Source organism: Myxocyprinus asiaticus, chromosome 48 (assembly GCF_019703515.2).
Source record: "Myxocyprinus asiaticus isolate MX2 ecotype Aquarium Trade chromosome 48, UBuf_Myxa_2, whole genome shotgun sequence".
NCBI classification, from domain to species: domain Eukaryota; kingdom Metazoa; phylum Chordata; class Actinopteri; order Cypriniformes; family Catostomidae; genus Myxocyprinus; species Myxocyprinus asiaticus.
The window spans coordinates 30,041,625-30,068,300 of NC_059391.1; the positions used below are offsets into that span (position 1 = coordinate 30,041,625).

At 38.8% G+C, this 26,676-nt stretch overlaps 1 protein-coding gene across 1 annotated transcript; it reads right to left on the reverse strand.

The window, feature by feature from the left end:
- Nucleotides 1-26,494, reverse strand: LOC127437106 (cytolytic toxin-alpha-like). The gene is made up of 14 exons (XM_051691780.1): nt 26,381-26,494; nt 25,763-25,863; nt 16,334-18,015; nt 16,170-16,191; nt 4,991-5,084; nt 4,772-4,899; nt 4,602-4,666; nt 3,607-3,720; nt 2,649-2,738; nt 2,216-2,353; nt 1,829-1,960; nt 1,674-1,720; nt 1,496-1,561; nt 1-864 (listed from the first exon to the last, which is right to left on the reverse strand). Exons 2-13 carry the CDS (start codon nt 25,860-25,862, stop codon nt 1,519-1,521), a joined length of 2,655 nt encoding a protein of 884 aa, XP_051547740.1. The 5' UTR covers nt 25,863; nt 26,381-26,494; the 3' UTR covers nt 1-864; nt 1,496-1,518.
- Between the last annotated feature and the right edge of the window lie 182 nt (nt 26,495-26,676).

A 26,676-nucleotide genomic window follows, 5' to 3' on the forward strand; every position in this document is an offset into this window, starting at 1 on the left:
TTTCTCCTACATTACAATGTAAATTCAAACTTTATTGTGATAAGTTTGAGACATCTTTAAGTATTGATTCTTCACACAATTACATTAAAAATTAAAGGTGATGGACAGATTTGAAGATGCTTTTCTTGTTTTGTCACAGGTGGTCCTCCACATGAAGATGTAGGAATTTCCATGACCGATTCTATGGAAAAATTAGCTAACATGTTCGAAAAGGATTCAAAAACACAGTCTAATACATATTGCAGTATTCTTTAGAATAGAGCATATTTGGTGCATTAATAACATATTTATAACTTGTGTTGATCAGTTACAGTCTGATATTGTTACTCTCATTGACTCATTCACAATCATATTCTCTCATCATGTCAGATTTTTAATGTAAATAATTTTGCAGGATTTTAGTCAATTACATTCACATATTTTTCTCTTAATGTTTAAACTGCTGATAATTTGTCTGCCAAACAAGAAACAATGTTTCTGCATGTTACAGTACAGAATATATATGTGGGTGTGTAGAATATGGACAGCTTTTCAAAGATTGATGCTTTTGTCAAGGTAACTCTAGATACCATTGGAGTTGGCAGTGTGATATTGATGATATTTCTATTGGGATAAAATCATCTGGTAAATGAATAAATCTAAAGATAATCTAAATCACTACATGGCAACATGAACATTCTGCTAAACATCTCTTTTGTGTTCCACAGAACAAAGACGGTCATAAAGGTTTAGAACAACATGAGGGTGAGTAATTGATGACATCATTTCCTTTTTTCTTGACTATTCCTTTAAGTGTTTGTGCTGTTGAGCTCCTCTTTCAGGACTCTTTGTCCATTTTTCTCACATTACACGTGATGTTCAGACCTGCAGACACAGAGGCAATAACGGCGATTTGTGATCATGATACATTGAACAAAATACATTTTAATATGAAAAACTATTCTAACCTTGTTATAAAACATTCCCAAATGCTCAAACTCTTGATTTATTTGTTGTTTATTGATTTACTGTTGTTTAATCATTCAGCCACAATTCAACAATTTATGAAGACCAAATATACAGAATTATAGCGTGATGACACAATATTGATTTATTTCAGGAAACATTATAATTAAAGACAGAAACTATAGAATAAAATAGAAGAATCTCTTCCTTTCATATGCTGTACTTCAATGGGCTGTTTTCAGACTAAATTAAAAGCACAAAGTCTCAATAATAATATTAAAAGATGAAATGAAAGTTAAAACTGAGTATGTAATAAAAGCATCTGTAGTAAATTTATTTGTGAAACTGATCCACAACTGAACATATTTGCCTTGTTCTAAACAAATAAAAATAATCACAAGAACTGAAACTCTTCCTGAAATTACTGACATTTGATATCAGTCAATAAAAATGAAGAGTATAAAAAACAACACAATACATAAGAGCATAAAACTGTAAATGAGATTCTGAAATAACACTGCAAATTATCATGAAGTTTTTAATGACTCACCTCAACATAAAGTTTTATTTTATTTATTCAATGCGCCTGTACATGAGTATATAGGCAGTTGAAGACCTGAGAAGAAAACTGCACTTTAAAAAACAATGAAGTTTAAGATGATCTCATAGTAACTAATAATATTGTGCACAAAATCACAAATACAGATGTGTATGAAGTTTAACTGTACCTGTGTTTGAAGCTCTCGTTTCTTTGTGAAAGCACGTTGAGAAAGCTCTGTCAAGAAAACATTTCCAAAAATATAAAATGTTACTATATCTATAAATTAAATCAACACGCTCAAATGTATAAATAAATATATGTATAAATACTGTATATGTATACCTCAGACACGTGGCTTTCATCAAATCGATGCCATTGATGATTTTCACATTTGATGTCTGCATTACAATATCCAGAATCTTTTGTTCCATAATGATTTATTATGGCATAGAGTTCATACTCATGAGAGGAAACCTGTAATGGAAGGATCACTTTTATTATGCCAATTACACATTAATATTATACAGATTTAATTATACAGATCAGATCTGTTTTTATTGTATGCATCAACTTTATTAAAATCACTGACTGACAAATATCACAAAAAAAAAAAAAATGTTTTATATGTGAAATGAGCTGAAAAATATAAACAAGAATAATCTGAGAAAGTGTCATATTGAGTAAATAAAAATCACCCAGTGCAACACACTTCATTTATTATTAAATTACCTTGATCTGTGGACGAATGATCACCTCATTGTCATTTCTTGTGTCACGTTTCCAAAAAAAAAATGAGAACAAATTTTCATTTTTAAATCTCTTCAACCGTAGAATCAGTATTTTTGGAAACTGGATCTTGTTTGTTGTCTGATGAGAGAATGATAGTTTAGTCCATAATATATTCATAATTTAAATCATTGAGTTAAATCATTGAAGAAATGTGTGTTAAAACATCAGACATTTAGAGCCAAATGCTGCAAGAAGAAACAGACTGTAATTTGTACAGTATGTTTGCATTAATAAGCAGTATAATTACTCTATTTGAGGATTATTTATTCAAATCTTTATTACATTTATATATTGAATTTCAAAAGTTAAACATTCAACACCAAAAAAATCTGTTTAACAGAAAATAGATGCTATTTATTGAAAAGATACTTGCCCTTTCCATGTTTGTAGTTTTTTTACAATGATCACAGAATCCCTGTGAGGAATCTGTCATTTGATGAATATATTCCTGTAAAGTATCTTCCTAAATTATCATTGGAGAAAATAATGATAAATGGAACAGTTTTTTCATCTGAGAAACAAGCATGAAAATAAAGTTGCTCTGGTGGAAAATGTTTTTGTCTGATATTCAGCTCTGTTAAAATCATGTTTATTTAGCAAACTAATCATATTTATTACATGGGTCTCTGGAATACTTGATTCTGATTGTTCAATGGCGCCATCTAGTGGTCTGATATTTCTCAGTAACAACCGCACGTCCACGTATCAGACCGTTCATCCGGGTACTACGAGCCATCTTTCCTGTTTCTCGTATCACTGTGCGATCTCTCAAATTAACATTAAACTTTCATGTTCATTTATTTACTTGTTTAGCATCTAGTCTTGTAATAGGCTGGATAATGAGCAGTTAGATGGTCATTTTCATAAAATAAACACCAACAGAACTCCAACGAAAACCAGAGGTGGATTTCAGCTGTTCAACAATTTATTGCCTTTCACATAATTACATAATTTCAATGCAAATCAATAATTAATCTCCATGTATTTCTTTATTTGGTTAATACCCATGTAATAAGCAAGATAATGTACAGTCAGCCGGTTGTTATAGCAAAATAAACTCGTTTAGGATGATACAAGAGTCTCTGCTTCGTGTCGGGGTCCTGATCACCCTGTCTGGGTTTATTTTGCAATAACAGCCGGCTGACTGTACATTATCCCTTACTTAGCTTGCAATGCAAATCTTTGACTGATGTATGTAATCATAATGAAAATACAGGTATATTCATGGTAACTATTATTCTGTATGTCTAAAATCTGACCCCATGAATGAGCCCTGCTGAGAATATGTAGAAATGATTATAGAACTGAACTAAACTGAAAGATCTACTCACCAAATCCTGAGAGTCTTGTGGGTCTAGTAAGATGTAAACAATTTTGTTTGTACATGCTTCAATTCTGTTGCATTGCAAACATTTAGTGGATTTCTGATGAATGGTTGTAAAAATCTAGAAAGTGACAAGAAACAGACTTCATTAATGACTTACAGGATATTTATGTTTTAATTGCAGAGCTCATAATACTTTCCTATTATAGTCATATTAAAAGTTTAAAATTTAATTTACCCATATTATTGTAGTTTAACCCCCTTAATGTTTGGGGTGGGGAGTTATGGAGAACTTACCATGAACAATACATTTTTTAAGCATTTATTAATCTTGGTTAATGTTGATTTAAAAATATACTGTTGTTTATTGTTAGTTCATGTTGATGATGATCTGTTATTAATTTATAAGGTATAAAAGTTTTAATATTAAAAATCTATAGATATATTTATAAATAAACAACTAACCAAGACTAATAAAAGTTCAAGTATTGTTCACTGTTAGTTCATGTTAAACAAACTTATAGTAAAGTTTTATAGATTCATCATATGAACATCATTTATAAAACACTACAGTACATTTAAATGGGCCGGTCATTTTTGACCGGGAACGCCACAAATGTGACAATCTGCCATTTTTTACAAAATAAAAGAGTTTAAAAAAAAAATAAAGAATTTCTGGTTAAACATTAAAACAAAGTAGTTTGATAAAAAGGACAGAAAATTGTATGTATGGTATTTAATATAGTAAATATATCCATAAAAAAACTTGTTTTAAATGCAAAAATTGAGGGCTGCAATTTAATTAAATAAAATAACAGGTTCTTTTTAAGAGGACTCAAGTGTAATCACTCTTTCTTCTACAGTATTAACAAAACATGATTCAATTTTGGTAAAACGGAATCACTTAAAAAACATTTTTTCTTAATTTTTTCTGAAATCGCAATCACTTTTTTTAAGTAATCACAATTACTTAATTTTTTTTGTCGAAATCATTCAGCCTACCTCAGACGATTCAGTCTTCCTGAGTATCCAATGTAGACACTGTTGTGAGTAATCCAAACGATTTCCTTTTATGGGAAGCAACATAAAACAAAAAATTAAACATAAATAATAATAATAATAATAATAATTACCTGCTGGGAAACTTGGACAAAAGTCTTTATAAGACAAACCTGTCTCACTGTCAAAGACTTTTCTGATGTCAGTTGTTGAGACTGGACCTTGTTCTTTATCTAGTTTACTGAACAATGTCTTCAACACTTCAGTGGGGATTTTTCCAGTGTCATCTCTTATTTCCACTCTAAACAAGACATTAAATGATTAATTTAATAGACATTATTTGATGTTGTCACAACAATGTGGACTGTAATTGGTGAAAGTTATTTCTTTACCTCTCCAAGTGTTCCCTGAATTCCTTTGTCATGTAGAAAGTTTGCAGAACCGAATTTAGGCTGCTGCTTTTTCCATTTATCAGCCCAGAGTATCCTTAAAAAAGAGAAATTATTATTATTATATGATTCTTTGTCAGAGAGCTACAACAATCACCTGTGTGATGTTCATTGTCATGAGCATTTATTTATCGTTTCTGTTCAGTTATTTTTGGTTAGTCAGTCATTGGTTGTCTTTTTAATGGCATTTAAAAATAACAAAATAAACATTTCAATACTTTATATTAGTACAAAGCACTGGCATAGCCACATGTGGGCCTGGCACACCCAATCATTGTCTAATGCCCCTATTCCACCAACATCTTAAAGATTACTGGATGAATTGTTTGTAATGATTCTGATTCGTTGACCTATAACTTCTGTCCGTTGCATCAAATGCAGTTTGTGATGGCAGAAATACACTGAAATAAATTAATTTGGATGATAAAATATGAACTCCGGCCTCTTTATTTTCACCGTTTGTCTATCTGTATCTGTCTCTGTATTCAGATAGAATGTATGTGGGCGGGGCTTAAACCGGAAGTGCGTCAAAACAAAATGAAATGCCCATTTTTAAGTGTTACTCTTACATTTATCAATTCTATTAATAAAATATGGCTTTTCATAATAATAGCCTAATAATAATTATTATTATTATACAATTATTATTTTTAAAAATACAATTTCATTTTTTTTTCTTACCAGATGAAGCTGAATTTGTAGACTATATTAACTGTGGAATATTTTATGGTTTCTCCTGATATTTCAGATATTGATATCTGCATGAAATAGTATTTTTGTTTGTCTGTTCATGTATAACAACATTATTCTGAAGGCAGGAGGTGTCAAAGAAAATATTAAATGTCAAGCACACATTTTACAGTGAATAATAAATACAAATTCAAACATTAAAAGAAATAAAAATAAAATCAATATAGCCTACAAACAGGTAAAAGTCCCGTAAATCTATCAGGAATTCTTACGATAGGACTCCATTATTTAGATAAATAATAATAATAATTATAATAATGTAACATTTATATAGCACCTTACCAGAGTTCAAGATCAAATTTAGCCCAGTTTAAAGAAGAAGTTGTTTCAGTTTCTTTGTTTTACATAAGGAGGAATATTCCTGATAGATAAAAACTATATGAAGCATTTTAACTTGTTTTCATAATAAAGTCTTAACCAGTTAATTACCTTAATCGCTGATGTGGATATAAAAGTGGTCAACTTTAAGAGACGGATAGACGGGCTCTGACGTTAAATCACTATAGGTCATTAATTTAACATCGCACTCAGGTTTAGATTATAAATAAATACATGAGAATCACGTGTGAATCGTGTGATACATTAACATAGACATTTCAAGAAGTGGAACATGTATATGATGTCATATCTTAATCAGGGTTGGGAGGGTTACTTTTGAAATGTATTCCACTACAGATTACAGAATACATGCTGTAAAATGTAATTTGTAATGTATTCCATTAGATTACTCAAGGTCAGTAACGTATTCTAAATACTTTGGATTACTTCTTCAGCACTGGTAGATTTTTTCACATGTTTTGACTATAAAAACTCTGCCAGTACAGTAAGACAAAATACACATGTTAAAAATACATTCTCTGAAAAACATAAATATCTTATGCAGTGTTGTTTCTAAAAACAAGATAAATCAAATTGATCTTATTTTAAGGATTTTTTTTTAGATATTTTTACAGGAAAACAATACAAAAATTATTATCAAGAATACGATTTTTGCCCTAATATCAAAGGTCTTACTAGGAAAAAAAAAAAAAAAAAAGAAATTATGATCCAACGTGAATTTTCTTGATAAAAAATATGATCGTGTCTGCTAACGTGTGCATGTAAAATGGCTAGAAATAGCATTTTAGCTTAGCATAAAGCCGACAATTTACACAAGGTTTATTTCTATTTCTTCTGCTCCAAACTTACTTCAAACGTACTTCTCTGTCTGCTCGTATGAATGTAACACATCATAAGAAAGTGTTTCACTGCTGTTCAAATGCACTTTGGATCGCATCATTTATATGTATAAATGTTTTCCATCTGAAAGGACTAAATATTAAATGAAACAAATTGACAATAAAATGCAAAGTAATCTTTTCAGTAATCAAAATACCTTTTGAATGTAACTCTATTCTAATTACCAATGATTTAAATTGTAACTTAGATATCCCAGGAGATGTAGCTGATATCCCAGGAGATCAGCAGTTACAGAAATACTCAAACCAGCCTTTCTGTCACCAACAATCATGCCACGGTCCAAATCACTGAGATCATATTTTTCCCCATTCTGATGGTTGATGTGAACATTAACTGAAGCTCCTGACCCATATCTGCATAATTTTATGCACTGCACTGCTGCCACATGATTGGATGATTAGATAATCACATGAATAAGTAGATGTACAAGTGTACCTAATAAAATGGCCGGTGAGTGTATACAGTGTATATATACATATTTTAAATACTCAAATTAAAAATGATAAATGTATGATCTTTGAAAAATCCGGGATACTAATAGGATTCTACCTGAACTTGTAAAAAATTATTTTATATTATTTATTTAAATAATATAAAAGCTGTTTAGGCATGCGGTGGCTGGGCATGCGGGCTACATGGCCCAAGGCTGCTCACAGATGGGTCTTTGTCCAGATCTTTCAAGGATTTGTGAGCTCCTCACACAATCCAGACTGGTTAAACCCAGGATGGATCGTAGACAGGTCAGCCTAAATGTTTCTAACCGGCAACAATGTTCCATTAACAGGGTCCACATTTCGCAAGCGTAGAGAAGGGCGGGAACGACCAAGGCCAAGAAGACCTGAAGCTTTGTGCGGAGCAACAGACCAGGTAGCTTACACACAGCGTTACACAACCGATGAGAAGATAATGTCGCCCAACTGATGCGAAGTGAGACCTCCGCTGCTAAACCAGAGCCAGTCATGAGCACACTGCCCAGGTATGGGAAACTCTCCACTCTCTCCACAACTGCTCTATCACCAAGTGGGAGTTTGTGGGGTGGCGTGTCCGATGGTACAAAATACCCAGGCAGGTGCTTAGTTTTGGTGGGGCTGATGGTAAGGCCCCACCTCTTAGTGGCAAGCTCCAGGTTCAGCAGCAGCACCCCCAACTCCGAGTGAGCAGCAATTACCAGATCATCGGCATACATAACATGGTTGAGCAATAGGGAGCCATCCCTTGACTGCACCTGGGCATCGATCAGCCTCCCACTGTATATGTACCAGATAAAAATTCCTCCAGTATAGCTATTGAAGGCTTCACAAACTACGTGGTCAAAATAGATGTTAAATAACGTGGGAGCAAGAGGACATCCCTATCGCACCCCAAGGTGTACAGGGAATGGCTCTGACTCCCAGCCATGTAGTTTTACCTGGGCCCGCTCACCATCATGAAGGTCCTTAATGATCGTGAGCAGAGGGTCAGGGACTCCGAAAGCACGAAGAACAACCCAGAGCCCAGGCCTACTGATGGTATCATAGGTCTTGACCAGGTCAACAAAGCAGAGATGTAGGTCTTATTGGAATTCCCTACACCTCTGTTGTAGCAGATGGACAGAAAATATGGCATCTGTGCAGGACCGCCCTTTCCTAAAACCGCATTGGGGCTCCGCAAGCCTCTCCTCAGCATGCCTAGTGAGGTGATATTGAATAATCCTTGCCAGGACCTTTCCCGGCATACTGAGGAGTGAGATGACCCTGTAGTTGTTACAGTCTGTGTGGTCCCCTTTCTTAAAGAGGGGGCATCCTTCCAATCCTTCGGAACCCGTCCAGTGGTCCAGACTGTTGTTATGATGTCATGTAGGGCAGTCTGTGCACAAACACCACCCTCCCTCAGCATTTCGCCTGGGAGAACAACTCTGCCCGGTGCCTTTCCCGGTCTCAGACTCTGGATCGCCTTCAGTACTTCCTCAACAGATGGCACCTCAGCCAACTACTCACAGGGGGTGACTTCTTCCTCCAATATTTGAGGCACCACAGCCTCGGCAGGGTCATCCCCCCTTTGTCCCACGTTGTTTTCCTGGCTGAGGGATTTTCCCTCCCCCAGGACCTCACAGAAATGCTCAGCAAATCTGCAAACCTGTTCCTGGGGGTTGGAGATTGGATCACCGTTCTTTCCCCTAATGATGGCAATAGGTGTGGTGCTGCAGTTACTTTTTTGATGTAATTAAAGTGCGCTTTGTGATCACGGGCCGCTGAGGCAGACTCCATCTCCTCAGCAGCCCGCGACCACCACCCATCCTTTCAGCGCCTCACGGCTCTCCGAACCTCCGAGCGAAGGCTGATGTAAGCCTCCTCATTCTCCGACGTGGGATGCTGTAACTGATGAGAGTGGGCCTGTCGCTTTTCCTCAGCCAGCTTTAACACCTCCTCTGTCAGCCAGGGTCTCTGGGGAGGTCTGGACCGTGTACCCAAAGCAGCCATTGCAGCTGTATGAGCCACAGTCCTAAACCTCGCCCATTTCCCCTCGACATCTGGAGGATTGGGGGACGATGAAAAACCCAGCCGCAAACGATGATGAAATCTCGCTTGCAACTTTCATCAGCTAGCTGAGACCATGCCACTAAGGGTTTGAATGGGGACCTGGGTGTACACCCACCACCGAAGTGGAAGATTGGCAGGCTCATCTTACAGATGACAAGTCGATGGTCAGTGGTCAGATCAGCTCCAAGGTAGGTCCTGGTGTCAAGGACATGTGCCCGCAACTGCTGTTCCATCACTATGTAGTCCAGCAGATGTTCTTTCTTGGACCCAGCAAGCATCCATGATGTAGTGCGGATGCGCCGATGCAGGAACAGCGTGTTGGTAATTACAAGCCCATGGGCTGCACAAAAATCTAGCAGCCTCCTGCCGTTGTCTCCTGCCATTGTTACTGAGCTGATCTGGCCCGTGCCTTCCAATCACTCCAGACCAGGTGCCAGCATCCTGGCCAGCTCGGGCATTGAAGTCACCCAACAAGATGACTCTATCCCAAGGGGCCACTTTAGCTAGCACCTGTGACAGGAGGTCATAGAAGGCATCTGACTCATCGGCCTTGCCTGCATCCCTCCACAGATGTTCGTCTTCAGTGGGGGCATAAGTAACCATGACCACCACTCCTCACCTCTGGTTGATGGGAAGGTGAGCCCAAAATATCCTGGGGCTTACAGCTTCCCACACCTCACTGCCATGCTCCCACGCCCCCTTCATTCTTTTGTTCAGAAGAAGAGCCACTCCCTGTTGTTTGGCAGTCTCCTGCCCCAAGTAGAGGACTGTCCACCCCTCATGGTGGCAGGAGCCAGAGCTTGTCCACCGGACCTCCTGAATACTACAGAGATCCAGGCGGTACTGGTCCAGCTCCCGACAGAGGAGTGGCAGCCTCTCCTCCGCAGTGAGCGTTCTAACATTCCACGTGGCAAAAACTCTGTCTGTGTGTGGTTTTGTTTTGGTTTTTGCTCTGCGTGTCTGTTTCAGGTGCTGTCAATTCTCAAATTAGTTGCTCCACCTTAACAATGGGGATTGACTGTTCCTGATTGTGCACCTTATAAAATCTGCTTGTCAGATGGGAGTTGTTGTGACTTTGTGCCGGTTGCATTTCTCCAAGCTCCCCACCAGCCCAACACCTAGAACTTGCATTTGTACTTCTCAGTAATAGTGTTTAATTCAAAGCAGTTAAGTTTGTTGGGGTGACCTGCCCTGTTTATTTCATATTGTTTGCTTTGTTTTTGTTAGTGAAGTTAGGTTAATTTAATTTGTGTTTTATTTCTTGTTTTTAGGTTAGTTATATTTTCCTTTTTGGCCCCAGAGAATGCTGCCGAATCGGTCACTTCGTGAATGTGTCATTTTATATTTTCCTCCCCACTTGTGTTGTCTTTTAGTTTGACAGTTGCCGCACAATCCTGTGTGGGTGATTACCTCGTTGAGATAATTACTTGTGCCGGCACCACTATCATTTACTCACATCTGTTGCTCATTGGCTCTGTCTACACAAGTTTAGAATAATGTACAGATTTTGCTCTTATGGAAAGAAATTGGCACTTTTATTCACCAAAGTGGCATTCAACTGATCACAATGTATAGTCAGGACATTAATAACGTGAAAAATTACAATTTGAGAAATGTTCAGAACTTCTTAAACACAAAGAGTTCTCCTCAAAAAATCCTCCATGTGCAGCAATGATGGCTTTGCAGATCTTTGGCATTCTAGCTGTCAGTTTGTCCAGATACTTGGGTGACATTTCACCCCACGCTTCCTGTAGCACTTGCCATAGATGTGACTGTCTTGTCGGGCACTTCTCACGCACCTTGCAGTCTAGCTGATCCCACAAAAGCTCAATGGGGTTAAGATTCCTAACACTCTTTTCCAATTATCTGTTGTCCAGTGTCTGTTTCTTTGCCCACTCCAACCTTTTCTTTTTGTTTTTCTGTTTCAAAAGTGTCTTTTTCTTTGCAATTCTTCCCATAAGAGACTTCTCTTTACTGTTGTACATGAAACTGGTGTTTCATGTACAACAAACACAAAGACTATGTTAAGCTTCATTTAAAGAACCAAATAGCTTTCAGCTGTGTTTGATTATAATGGCAAGTGATTTTCTAGTCCCAGATTATCAATTTAGCATGATTACTCAAGGATAAGGTGTTGGAGTGATGGCTGCTGGAAATGGGGCCTGTCTAGCCCTTGTGTTGTCTTAACGGTCAAAAATGACCCGCCACTATGTTTACCAGCAGAGAAAACCAGCTAAATTTTTTTTTTCAACTTGAAATTTGATGACTTTTCCTCGAGTGACCCCAACATTAGAAAAAGTGAAACATTGCCTTTGTTCATATTTCCATGAAAGCTGTACACCACCAGGGTACAAAGATTGTCTTAGGGTCATTTTTGACCCAGCATTTTTAAAATAATTTACACACCACAAAGACACACACACACACACACACAATGAGAAATTGAGATTATGTGTGCTACTGATTGAACTCAAACAAAACTAAAACTTTCTTGTGCATGTGCAGCATCTCCCCTCCATGACCCCAAACATGACTCAAGTTCACAGACAAAAAAAAAAACAATTTCAGACAAAATAAACTAAATTTCAGACAAAATAAACATTTCTTGAAAGCATTGTTTACTAATGGGGAATGCAGTCAGAGGCTATAAAGGTACTGCAAATGACAGTACCCCCAGTTCTCTCTTTGCTGAAGCCATGAGTGCACAACAGGTCGTAGATCCATGAGTGCCCAACAGGTCGTAGATCTGATTTTTTTCAGATGTCCAGGAGGAACAAGAGAACAATGATTTAGAAGAGGAGGCGGCATCTGAAGAAGAAGATGGGGAAGAATACAACCCAGAGCATGATGCATCATCTTCAGATGAAGAAGAAATCCCCCAAGCTGAAAGAGAGACATTTTTGTCAAAGAATAGCAAAATAACATGGTCCTTGTCACCATATGACAACCAGGGTAGGATGGCAGCACAAAATGTCATAAGGATGACCCCAGGGCCCACAAGACATGCAGTACCCATGCCCAGGACATCACCTCAACATTCTACATGTTCATCACACCAGCCATTGAAAAAATAATCCTAGAGATGACAAATTTGGAGGGTTTCCATAAATATGGAGATAACTGGAAAAGGATGGATGAGATTGACCTGTGTGCCTACATAGGGCTGCTAATCATGGCGGGTGTGTATAGGTCCCGAGGCGAGGCTACATGTAGTCTCTGGGATGCAGACAGTGGAAGGGCGATTTTCCGTGCCACAATGCCACTGAAAGTCTTTCACACTTTCTCAAGAATGCTATGATTTGATAACCGTGAGTCAAGACCTGCAAGAGACAAACTGGCGGCCATAAGAGAGGTCTGGGAGAAGTGGGTGGAGCGTCTGCCATACCTCTACAACCCTGGGCCTGAAGTAACAGTGGATGAGCAACTGGTTCCATTCAGAGGTACATTTTTATTTTCATATCTGTAATGTAAGTGATTTTCACTGTTAATTTTATTATGTATTGCTGTTATATCATTGATTTATGTGATTGTTTTCTGTGACACTGATACTAATTACTGATAGTAATCTCTTTTGTCAAAAGGTCGCTGTCCTTTCCGGCAGTATATGCCCAGCTAGCCAGCAAAGTATGGCATCAAGATATGGGTGGCCTGTGATGCACAATCCAGCTACGCTTGGAAGTCTACACAGGGAAGCTGACCAGTGGAGGCCCGGAGAAGAACCAGGGGATGCGGGTTGTGCTTGATGTGACAGATGGACAGAGGGGGCACAATGTCATGTGTGACAATTTCTTCACCTCTTATGAACTCAGCCAGCAGCTCCTGAAGAGGAAGATCACCATGGTTGGCACAGTTAGAAAGCACAAGCCTGAGCTCCCCCCTGCACTCCTCGCAACAAGGGGGAGAGAGGCCTTCTCATCAAAGTTTGCCTTCACCCCCACCACCACTCTAGTTTCTTACCTTCCAAAGAGGGACAAGAATGTGGTCCTCCTGAGCACACTGCACAAAAAGGCTGAGATCAGTGATTGTGAGGACAGGAAGCCAGCCATCATCCTGGACTACAACCACAACAAAGGAGGCGTGGACAACCTGGACAAGGTTATTGGAACTTACAGCTGCAGGAGGATGACTGCCCGCTGGCCCCTGGTCATCTTCCATAACATCATTGATGTGTCCTCATACAATGCCTTCATGATATGGAACAAGATCAACCCTACCTGGATGCCTGATAAGCGGAACAAGAGGAGGGTGTTCCTGGAGCAGCTGGGAAAGGCACTTGTAACCCCACACATTCAAAGAAGGGAGCGCCTCCCCTGCACAGCATCCTCTGCAGATCCACCTGAGGCTGCGGATGGGGCAGGCAAGAGGAGGAGATGCCAATCCTGCCCCTCAAAGAAAGACTGTAAAACAAATACTATGTGCTGCACATGTGAGAAATACATCTGCAAAGTCCATGTGCACACACTTGCATACTGTCCTACATGTGCTAATTAGGGTTGATTGATTTATGTTCTTCACGTTTTTGTTTTGTATCTATTATCTTATTTTATTCTTATTTATTGTTGTTGTTTATACACCTTGTGGGTGGGGGCAATGGTTCGAAAAATGGGAGAAGACTAGTATTTTGTAGTTGAATTCCTCATTGTACAGTATATAAGAATATATCACTATGTTTCCAAAAAAGTTCAAGACTGTTATTGTTTCCCTTCAATAAAATGCATTCAAAACTACTTTCTGCACATTTCTGCTACTTTCTTAGGCTATAAAAGTGCTATCTCTTGCTAAACAATTAATGGTTACACCTATGCAGTACCTTTAGCAATAATAATAATAATAAACCTCTACTTTAGTAAAGAAAACAATTATGAAAGGTGTGTTGTAATAAAAACGAGTGGCGTTCACTGATTAAATGGAGTCTTTCTGCACTGTGAAGAGGTAAAACCCACATATTCACAAAGTTTGTGATGAATGGTTGTTTCTTCATGCAAAATAGATTTGGGGTTTAAAATTCAATTAAGCTGCTTTATTTTAGGGGTTTGGTGAAGGTGGGTCATTTTTGACCCTTAGGACAAGGGGAGTATACAGAATGTTAAACTACACAAGGGCTAGATTTGATCAAATGACTTTTTTCAAATAGTGATGGTGCTGTTTTTTTACATCAGTAATGTCCTGACTAGACTTTGTGATCAATTGAATGCCACTTTGGTGAAAAAAAGTACCAATTTCCTTCCGAAACGGCAAAATCTGTACATTATTTCAAACTTTTGGCCGCCAGTGTATATCTGCTTGCCTTTTCCTCTCAATGTTTGTCAGTTTGGTCAATCCTTCACTCTTCCTCCTCGCTCTATTAATTAGCAGACATCTGGATAACCTCTCTCTCTCTCCCTGCCAGCCCTGTTTGTGCCTCCTTCCTCCCTCAGACTCGCCGGTTTGCTGGCAGATCTACCGGACAGCTATTTTCTCCTCCCGAGCCGAGAGGACCGGTCTGGGTTCCCAGCTTTTTTCCGTGAGGATCCCAGTGGACAATTTACATCCTCCTCTGCTGTGTGATTTACCCTGCCTTACCTCTGCCTCTGTTTGTTTGCTGTCAATAAAGACTGTTTTGCATCCAGCTTTTGGTTCCGAGCCCGTCCTTATCAAGGTGGAATTATGCAAATCTGCAGTTAAAGGGATAATTCGCCCAAAAATGAGAATTCTCACCCTCTTGGAATCTCAGATGTGTATGACTTTCTTCTGTAGAACAAATTAATGTTTAAGAGAATATTTCAGCTCTGTAGGTCCATACAATACAAGTGAATGCATGCCAAAATTTTGAAGCTCCAAAAACCAGATAAAGGGAGCATTAAAGTAATCCATATGACTTCATTGGTTAAATCGATGTGTTTAGACACGATATGATAGGTGTGGGTGAGAAACAGATCAAAAAGTCATTTTTATCATTCTCCTCTCAGCCCAGTAGTGGGTGATATGCATTAAGACTGTGAACCACCAAAAACAGAAGAATGGGGAAAGTGAAAGGAAGTGAGAAGAAAGCAGACGAAAGGAAGTCATACACACCTGGGATGGCATGAGGGTGAGTAAATCATGAGAGAATTTAAATTTTTGGGTGAACTATCCCTTTAATCGGGAGTGCTTTAAATATTACACTCGGCACATGTCAACACACCGCACCGAACTCGGAGCACATCTGCCACTCGGGACACAAAATAGAATTAGTGTGTAATGAACACTGAACCTCCTTGCAACCAGTGAGACTTATGCATGCTAAGAATGTTTAATATGGTACACTGATTACATGCACTCAGCACAGCAGGCTGTTCGTTCAGCCCTACACTGAAAAACACTTCTTCCCCTTTCTCTCCTTGACGAAAATTTACTTGAATGCTGATGCGAAAGTAAAGGAACGATATGCCCCCCTCCCTTTAGTCAGTTAGTAGATCCTCATTCATGAACAAGGTGTACCAGTTCAATCAGTTTGTTTATGAACGGCATATTTCACAAGTGCTGCTTCTTCACGGCCCTTCAAAGTAAATGCTCCACGAAGTTTCACTGCGCACTGCTGTGGTCGCTACTGTAATGAGCAAAATTGACAAATAGGAAAACAAATTATGACTCACCCATAAACCGTCTGTTCCTTTCCTGAGATTTAGAATGAAAAAGGCAAATTATAATAACTAAGAGGATAGGTTAGATATTACTTAATGTAATCTGCTCAATATTTCTATTAAATCATTAATAAAATATTTTTCTTGAGCTGATATTTAATGACTGATCATCATACCTCAGTGATGACTCTGATGACATCAGATTCAATGGTGTAGTTGAGTTTCCCCACTGCTGCACATTTCATCTGGTACTCAGTTCCTGCTCTCAGATCAGTCACAGTAACTGTATGTTGGTCCTTCAGCACAGGTTGAGATGTCCAGTCTTTCTCATGCTTCATTTTGTACAGTAATCTGCGCTCGACTGTAGCAGGACATGATGAAGACACCTTCAAAACCACACGGTGAGCTTTGACCTCTTCAGTGACTGGACAGGCTGGTTGTGATGGAGGACTAAAGCAAACAGCTTCATCATATCCATTTTCATACAGAAGAATGCAGGAACCTGGATTATTCTTCATTTCCTTTGATGAAACGATAAATTTAGCTGGTTTACGATCTTTTGAGTCAGTCAAGCTCTTGAATATCTTCAGGTTGTTCCTCATGGTATTTTTGATGTCAGAAGTGAGCCAAGACTTTTGCTTCGAATCAGTTGTATCCTCATTTGTTGAAGGACTCAGGTAGGTCATTTGATTATGAAGAAGCTCATCTGACCAGTTCAATGATGTGAACGTGTAACTGACCACATTTTCCACTTCTAGATCCATCAAGATTTTATCTAGATTGTTTTCTACTTTTGCTCCAGAATCGTTGAGTTGTCTGAGCAATGTTTTAATGATGTCAGACTCTTTCTCTCTCTCTTTCAGCCATTGTTCAAGATCACGTCCTCTGAATGGAGATTTATTATGGTCTTTTAGAAGATCGGTCAGAGCTGTGTCCTGTATCATGTCTCCACGGATGTTTGGCAACAACGAGCCCAGTTTCTTCATGAGTCTCAGCTTGTAGTTGGAACAGTTTTGCTTCATGTCTTGTATTTTATCATGAAAAGCTGTGAAGGCTTCAGCAGGTGAGTCTTTCAGAAGATCATTGCATTTCATCTCAGCTGTAATTAAACTCTCGTATACTGATTCTGTGTTTGTGATTAGATTCATGCTGATTTCTTTTTGAAGTTTGACAGTTTTTGAGAGCAATTTGTCCAAAGGAAAAAGCCAAACTCTCACTGGAACTGCAAGTTCTCTGTTTTCTCCCAGAAGTTTCGGAAGATCAACGAAAACCTTCAAAGCATCTTCAAAAGAGGTCGGATTAGACGATAACTGGAAGTCACCATAAAATATGCAACTGAATTTTTGGACTGCATTCTTCTGAGCGTCATTCATCTTTAGATTTACATTTACATCTACAGAAATGAATTTTAGCTTCTCGAAGGCAACATTTGCTTCTCCTTTTACTGTTGTTTTGTCCTCTTCTGATGAAACTTCTCGATCAAACACAAAGCATGCATCTGCTCCATACAGCACAGCTGTCACCACATGTGTGGCCGTGTCATTATCCAACACCTGATGGTGAACTATATTTTCAGGTGCCAAATGATTCATGGTGAGTTCCTCAAACTTGCTGGTTGAATGATAATGTAAGGTCAGTCTCTGTTGATTGAAAGACTTCTTGGTGTCATTGAGATATTTGGCTGATCCTGAAACATTGATGAGTCCTCCTAAAATACTCAATTTCAGAGAGCCACCAATGTTCAGTAAGTTTGATTTTTCCTCGATGGAGTCTGAAGCTGTGACTTTGAAATCTGTAATAATTTGGGGACGAGTCTGTATACTCTGCTGCAGCTTTTCTTGATTCCACAATGTGATTCCTGTAATAGGGATTTTTAATTTATTTTATATTTTTTTACTTTCAGCAGCTAATGTATTTAAAAAATAAATAAAAATAAGTGCATGCTTATTAACAGTCTACATCAAAAGTAGGTATGCACTGATCGATCTGCCATCGATCTTTATTTATGGCCCATTTGGTTCACACCTTTACAGACACAGTAATTATACAGATACAGCTGTAATGTAGAGATTATTAAAGACTAGAAATAATTAAAATACACATAATCCTTCAAAAGTATCCATCAGGCCCGGCTCCTGCCAGCTATGCTAGGGTGGGCTGGGCGATATCATATGTGGGCATTGATGGGGGGGGGGGTTTACTCAGACTACTAATTTAATGTATTTAATTGGCATAACATGGCATAATTCTTAAGATCATAAGGCCCAATATAACTATATTTTACACTTATTGCCCATATTAAAAATATATTGAAATAAATAAATTGATAAGCTTTACAGGTGCATCTCAATAAATTAGAATGTCGTGGAAAAGTTCATTTATTTCAGTAATTCAACTCAAATTGTGAAACTCGTGTATTAAATAAATTCAATGCACACAGACTGAAGTAGTTTAAGTCTTTGGTTCTTTTAATTGTGATGATTTTGGCTCACATTTAACAAAAACCCACCAATTCACTATCTCAAAAAATTAGAATATGGTGACATGCCAATCAGCTAATCAACTCAAAACACCTGCAAAGGTTTCCTGAGCCTTCAAAATGGTCTCTCAGTTTGGTTCACTAGGCTACACAATCATGGGGAAGACTGCTGATCTGACAGTTGTCCAGAAGACAATCATTGACACCCTTCACAAGGAGGGTAAGCCACAAACATTCATTGCCAAAGAAGCTGGCTGTTCACAGAGTGCTGTATCCAAGCATGTTAACAGAAAGTTGAGTGGAAGGAAAAAGTGTGGAAGAAAAAGATGCACAACCAACTGAGAGAACTGCCTTATGAGGATTGTCAAGCAAAATCGATTCAAGAATTTGGGTGAACTTCACAAGGAATGGACTGAGGCTGGGGTCAAGGCATCAAGAGCCACCACACACAGACGTGTCAAGGAATTTGGCTACAATTGTCGTATTCCTCTTGTTAAGCCACTCCTGAACCACAGACAACGTCAGAGGCGTCTTACCTGGGCTAAGGAGAAGAAGAACTGGACTGTTGCCCAGTGGTCCAAAGTCCTCTTTTCAGATGAGAGCAAGTTTTGTATTTCATTTGGAAACCAAGGTCCTAGAGTCTGGAGGAAGGGTGGAGAAGCTCATAGCCCAAGTTGCTTGAAGTCCAGTGTTAAGTTTCCACAGTCTGTGATGATTTGGGGTGCAATGTCATCTGCTGGTGTTGGTCCATTGTGTTTTTTGAAAACCAAAGTCACTGCACCCGTTTACCAAGAAATTTTGGAGCACTTCATGCTTCCTTCTGCTGACCAGCTTTTTAAAGATGCTGATTTCATTTTCCAGCAGGATTTGGCACCTGCCCACACTGCCAAAAGCACCAAAAGTTGGTTAAATGACCATGGTGTTGGTGTGCTTGACTGGCCAGCAAACTCACCAGACCTGAACCCCATAGAGAATCTATGGGGTATTGTCAAGAGGAAAATGAGAAACAAGAGACCAAAAAATGCAGATGAGCTGAAGGCCACTGTCAAAGAAACCTGGGCTTCCATACCACCTCAGCAGTGCCACAAACTGATCACCTCCATGCCACGCCGAATTGAGGCAGTAATTAAAGCAAAAAGAGCCCCTACCAAGTATTGAGTACATATACAGTAAATAAACATACTTTCCAGAAGGCCAACAATTCACTAAAAATGTTTTTTTTTTATTGGTCTTATGATGTATTCTAATTTGTTGAGATAGTGAATTGGTGGGTTTTTGTTAAATGTGAGCCAAAATCATCACAATTAAAAGAACCAAAGACTTAAACTACTTCAGTCTGTGTGCATTGAATTTATTTAATACATGAGTTTCACAATTTGAGTTGAATTACTGAAATAAATGAACTTTTCCACAACATTCTAATTTATTGAGATGCACCTGTATATATAAGATTGAAGTGGGCCCTGACAATTTTATTCTTGGTATAGTATTGCTATTTTGTGATTGGTTGGACGGTCTACAGCCCATCCTCAATGTTAGCAACACACAGCCCGCCCCCAAATAGCTTTTAAGCAATGCACAGATCGGAAAAAATATTTAATAGTGTATTTAAAACAGTGTTTCTCAAATGTTTGATTGGGTGGGCAAGACTCACGTTTGGGCCATGCCTACATCCAGCCCCAGTATCCGTATATTTAAGGCCAAAGTATACTTTTGGTGTGCGTGTTGCAAAATGCTCCGTGCACAATATGTGGACACAAACTGCATCATCAGCACAGTCATGCAGCTTGACCACGCGTCGCCTAGATTTTCTTGACTTGCACACACGATCCTCGGCTGTGTGCGTTGTCTGCGCTTTGACTACTAAAAGAGTGTCACAAAGCAGTTGTAGTGCGCATGCTTCAAACGCGTTCCTATTTGTTCACAGTCAGAAGAGTATACTCACAAAGGCAACGTGTTCGACCAGGCGCAAAGCGATCCGGAACATGCAAAAAAGAAGTATATCTGGGCCTTTAGCGGTAGGTGTATGGATGGACATTAGGGGTAGGTACCAATGAGGTTAGGGGTTGGTGTAGGGGTGGGCCTTAGGGATAAGATCCAATCAGGAAGCAGGGAGTCAGAATCTGGCGGGGAGTCAGATTTTGGCATAACACTGGTCTGTTTTAAAAATGTGTATGAATTTCATGTGTATGAATATTAAGATACGGTAATAATTCTATAAAATAATAATATTTTAATAATAATAATAATAATAATAATAATAACAATAATAAACTAGCTGTATAATTAGAGATGGAGAACAAAGAAACAGCAAATGGATGTAAAACCAAATTAAACAACAAATAAAGATAAATGTAAATCTGAGTACGTGATGTATTGTGAATGGCAGAGGTGTAAAGTAACGAATTACAGCTACTCTCGTTACAATACTTGAGTACATTTTTCACATTTTTCTACTTTTTTAAGGATAAATAAATAATAGTATATTTACTTGAGTTGATTAAAAATTAGTATTCAACTTCACTACATTTATTTTTCACCACAATTACAAAGTACAAAAAAATACATCATACACTATATTGCCAAAAGTATTCGCTCATCTGCCTTTAGACGCATATGAACTTCAGTGACATCCCATTCTTAATCCATAGGGTTTAATATGACGTCAGCCCACCCTTTGCAGCTATAACAGCTTCAACTCTTCTGGGAAGGCTTTCCACAAGGTTTAGGAGTGTGTTTATGGGAATTTTTGACCATTCTTCCAGAAGCGCATTTGTGAGGTCAGACACTGATGTTGGACGAGAAGGCCTGGCTCGCAGTCTTCGCTCTAATTCATCCCAAAGGTGCTCTGTTGGGTTGAGGTCAGGACTCTGTGCTGGCCAGTCAAGTTCTTCCACACCAAACTCGCTCATCCATGTCTTTATGGACCTTGCTTTGTGCACTGGTGCGCAGTCATGTTGGAACAGGAAGGGGCCATCCCCAAACTGTTCCCACAAAGTTGGGAGCATGGAATTGTCCAAAATCTCTTGGTATGCTGAAGTATTCAGAGTTCCTTTCACTGGAACTAAGGGGCCAAGCCCAGCTCCTGAAAAACAACCCCACACCATAATCCCCCCTCCACCAAACTTCACATTTGGCACAATGCAGTCAGACAAATACCGTTCTCCTGGCAACCGCCAAACCCAGACTCGTCCATCAGATTGCCAGATGGAGAAGCGTGATTCGTCACTCCAGGGAACGCGTCTCCACTGCTCTAGAGTCCAGTGGCGGAGTGCTTTACACCACTGCATCCGATGCTTTGCATTGCCCTTGGTGATGTATGGCTTGGATGCAGCTGCTCGGCCATGGAAACCCATTCCATGAAGCTCTCTACGCACTGTTCTTGAGCTAATCTGAAGGCCACATGAACTTTGGAGGTCTGTAGCGATTGACTCTGCAGAAAGTTGGCGACCTCTGCGCACTATGCGCCTCAGCATCTGCTGACCCCGCTCTGTCATTTTACGTGGCCTACCACTTTGTGGCTGAGTTGCTGTCATTCCCAATTGCTTCCACTTTGTTATAATACCACTGACAGTTGACTGTGTAATATTTAGTAGCGAGGAAATTTCACGACTGGACTTGTTGCACAGGTGGCATCCTATCACAGTACCACGCTGGAATTCACTGAGCTCCTGAGAGCGGCCCATTGTTTCACAAATGTTTGTAGAAGCAGTCTGCATGCCTAGGTGCTTCATTTTATACACCTGTGGCCATGGAAGTGATTGGAACACCTGAATTCAATTATTTGGATGGGTGAGCGAATACTTTTGGCAATATAGTGTATTTCAGAATTTTTGGGAAGAAGAAATCGGCAAGTTATAAGCACTAAATCTGTTTATAAACTAAAACGCACTGTGCGCAGCATGACGGGAGCCCACAGGGTACAGTATCATGAGCACAGCAGCTCTCATAAACTGCTGCTGGTGTCCTCTCTTTTCTCGCTTCTTCAAGACTTTCTGCCCTGTCACTATACAAGAACTGTAATACTGTGATTTTCTGCACATTTCATTTTATTCTGGAAAGGAGCCATTCATTCAGGTACGAGGAAACCATCTGAACACGTTTAACCACTGATCAAACTTCGCTTGTTTTTAAGTTAGGCAATGTTTTAACTGTGTCAAACATTAACACAATAGTTTGACATATACACTATATTGCCAAAAATATTCGCTCATCATCCTTTAGATGCATATGAATTTAAGTGACATCCCATTCTTAATCCATAGGGTTTAATATGACGTCGGCCCACCCTTTGCAGCTATAACAGCTTCAACTCTTCTGGGAAGGCTTTCCACAAGGTTTAGGAATTTTTTACCATTCTTCCAGAAGCGCATTTGTGAGGTCAGACACTGATGTTGGACGAGAAGGCCTGGCTCGCAGTCTTCGCTCTAATTCATCCCAAAGGTGCTCTATCGGGTTGAGGTCAGGACTCTGTGCAGGCCAGTCAAGTTCTTCCACACCAAACTCGCTCATCCATGTCTTTATGGACCTTGCTTTGTGCACTGGTGCGCAGTCATGTTGGAACAGGAAGAGGCCATCCCCAAACTGTTCCCACAAAGTTGGGAGCATGGAATTGTCCAAAATCTCTTGGTATGCTGAAGCATTCAGAGTTCCTTTCACTGGAACTAAGGGGCCAAGCCCAGCTCCTGAAAAACAACCCCACACCATAATCCCCCCTCCACCAAACTTCACAGTTGGCACAATGCAGTCAGACAAGTACTGTTCTCCTGGCAACCGCCAAACCCAGACTCGTCCATCAGATTGCCAGATGGAGAAGCGTGATTCGTCACTCCAGAGAACGCGTCTCCACTGCTCTAGAGTCCAGTGGCGGCGTGCTTTACACCACTGCATCCGATGCTTTGCATTGCACTTGGTGATGTATGGCTTGGATGCAGCTGCTCGGCCATGGAAACCCATTCCATGAAGCTCTCTACGCACTGTTCTTGAGCTAATCTGAAGGCCACATGAACTTCGGAGGTCTGTAGTGATTGACTCTGCAGAAAGTTGGCAACCTCTGCGCACTATGCACCTCAGCATCCGCTGACCCCGCTCTGTCATTTTACGTGGCCTACCACTTCGTGGCTGAGTTGCTGTCATTCCCAATTGCTTCCACTTTGTTATAATACCACTGACAGTTGACTGTGGAATATTTAGTAGCGAGGAAATTTCACGACTGGACTTGTTGCACAGGTGGCATCCTATCACAGTACCACGCTGGAATTCACTGAGCTCCTGAGAGCGGCCCATTCTTTCACAAATGTTTGTAGAAGCAGTCTGCATGCCTAGGTGCTTCATTTTATACACCTGTGGCCATGGAAGTGATAGGAACACCTGAATTCAATTATTTGGATGGGTGAGTGAATACTTTTGGCAATATAGTGTATGTGGGGATATCTTGTTTACTTGCTACTATATGTCTAAAACAAACTTTTAAATACCTTAGAAAGATACAATGCCAATAGTGTCGGAAATTAATGGGGACTCTGGGCAAATATTCCACCTAAATTGACAAAAATATCCCTGAAATTCAAAATATGGGGGCAAAATATGCCCACGTAACAAGTTCCTGTGTTTTATTAATAATATCTAAGGGATGGATGTTATATTAAGAAGGTATGAGAAATCACAAAACATAATGTAAACACATGCTACAATTTACTTAATAATAATATCTCAATATGTTAAATAACCATAATGTTTATTATGACGTTATTACAACTGTAATACAATAATACATATACAGAACAACCACTTTTAGTGTTTGAATCAATCATATCTCTCACTAATCACTGCGTGAAATGTTTATTTTTGCATATTTTATTCAATTGGCATGTAGGAGTTGATAACAGTTAGCTTAATAATCTCATTCCATATCTGGATAATTGCTGCAATATCATACAGGATAAATTTCCTCCTCTATGATATTGCATTATATTAGTTTTGTACAGTATGTTCACTTAATTGCCAAAATACTTGGACATCCGTGAATGAGAATAAACCTGAAATGTTAATGTGTTTCAGTCACAATGCACATTTAGAGACATTTAGAATGTTATAAATGGCTCTTTCTATTTAAATAAATTTAAATAGAAACTTGGACAAACAGAAACCTTGCAGCAATGCAGGTCTTTGGTATTTAGAAGCTGCTAGTTTAGGACTTGTGAGGAGTCTGTTTCTCAAACTAGAGACTGTGATTTTGTATTTTTGTTGTGCATCTGGCCATCCACTTCACTCTCTATCCTGGTTAGAGATTCTTTTTTCAAAACAGTAATGCTTGGAATAACCTTCATCTCTCTAAAAAAAATAGACTTTAAAAGAAAATAGAATTTCAGGAGAAATGTGTTTATTGCCTATTTTTAAAACCAAAAATTTGACTTGCAAGTGTAAATCAACTTGTAAGAACTCAGTATCTCAGCAAATGGGGAAAAAACCCACTGTATTGTGATTTCTGAATTTTCAATTGTTCTAATAATAAGAACATTTTCTTGAGTACCAAATTAGCACTTTAGAATGCTTTTGTAAGGAATAAACTGTGTATTTATTTAATAACAGTGTCAATGATCCCTCTATGTCTGTCTGTATTCCACATCAGAGTTCTGGAGAAGATGTTCAGAATAACTACAAACAACATATCTGTGATTAAAAACCATTACTTTATTACCAAGTAATAAAGGTAATCAATGTCATTTGTCATGGATCCAGAAACGTTCTCTTTTATTTATTTATATATATATATATATATATATATATTTGTCTGATTTCATTTTGAAGTGTTCTTGTTTTCCTTGTTCACTGTTTCCTGTTTCCATCTTAATAATTGTCACTTTTATTTCATCTTTCTTTGTATTTTTACCCCTTCTGTTAGTTTAATGCCTTGTCCTTTCTTAAATGTGTAATGTGTGGTATCAAGTCTCAGTGTTATGTTGTTGTTACCCCTGTTCTCTGGAGAATATTTTAGTCTGATTATCCACTTATTTTCTCAATAAAACTGCTGCTGCACTTGGTTGCACTACATCACATTGTCTGAGATAGCCGGGTCAGTTATTGTGTTGTTCACTGTCAAAGTGTTTTATTTGTATTCTAGTACCTGGTATTAAAGCATCTTTCCTGCAGTCGTACAACATGCCCAGCTGGAAGGGTCTCCCCAGAGCTGCAGTTTCAATCACATTCACTCCCACTGAATCCATTCTAAACACAGAATATGAGCAGACCGGTGAAGTCACAATGAGAGGTCAGACACAATGTCATAAAACAGTTTCAGTAACTAACACTCATAAAGTAAGCGTATTTTCACACTTGGTTCCATTGCTTGGTCTGAACTTAGGTTTAGATATATTCCCTGTACAAATAATAGTTGACATTGTTTTTTAAAAGCTCCTATAAAAATTAAACGTATTACATTTAGCTTAGTCTGAAAGCATCCGCTACTGTATATCAATGAATATGAAAGATTCATATGAGTTCAGTACTGACGGTTATATGACAAACAAATATTTTATTTGTCAACTTTTGTTTTGCACCTGGGCAATTGAAAGTGGAAGCAGAGAGTTGTGATTTAATTCCTCAGAACAAATAAGACAACGCCTTTTCTGGTTTGTTTATTGTAAGAATATCATACAATCATACCTTTACATTGAGTAAATGTAACATGCGAGATTTCTCCACATCTAATATGAATGGTTTTATTTTGCAGTAGTTCACTTACCTTCTCAGCTGATGATCTCGGTATTCTCTGTGAATTTCCAGCTCTTTTGTAACACCAGGAACGTGCTAAACAAGTGCAATTAAACTTTCACTTTCACTTTCACAGAAACTCGATCCTCGGCTGTGTGCGTTGTCTGCGCATGCGCTGGCCATTGACCACTAAAAGAGTGTCACAAAGCAGTTGTAGTGCGCATGCGTCAAACGGTAAATTCCTTAAACAGGCATGAAGAAAAAACATTTGGCTGTTTCCTCCTCATGATGTTCAAACAAGTAATACAAACTGTACTCCGAATCTGC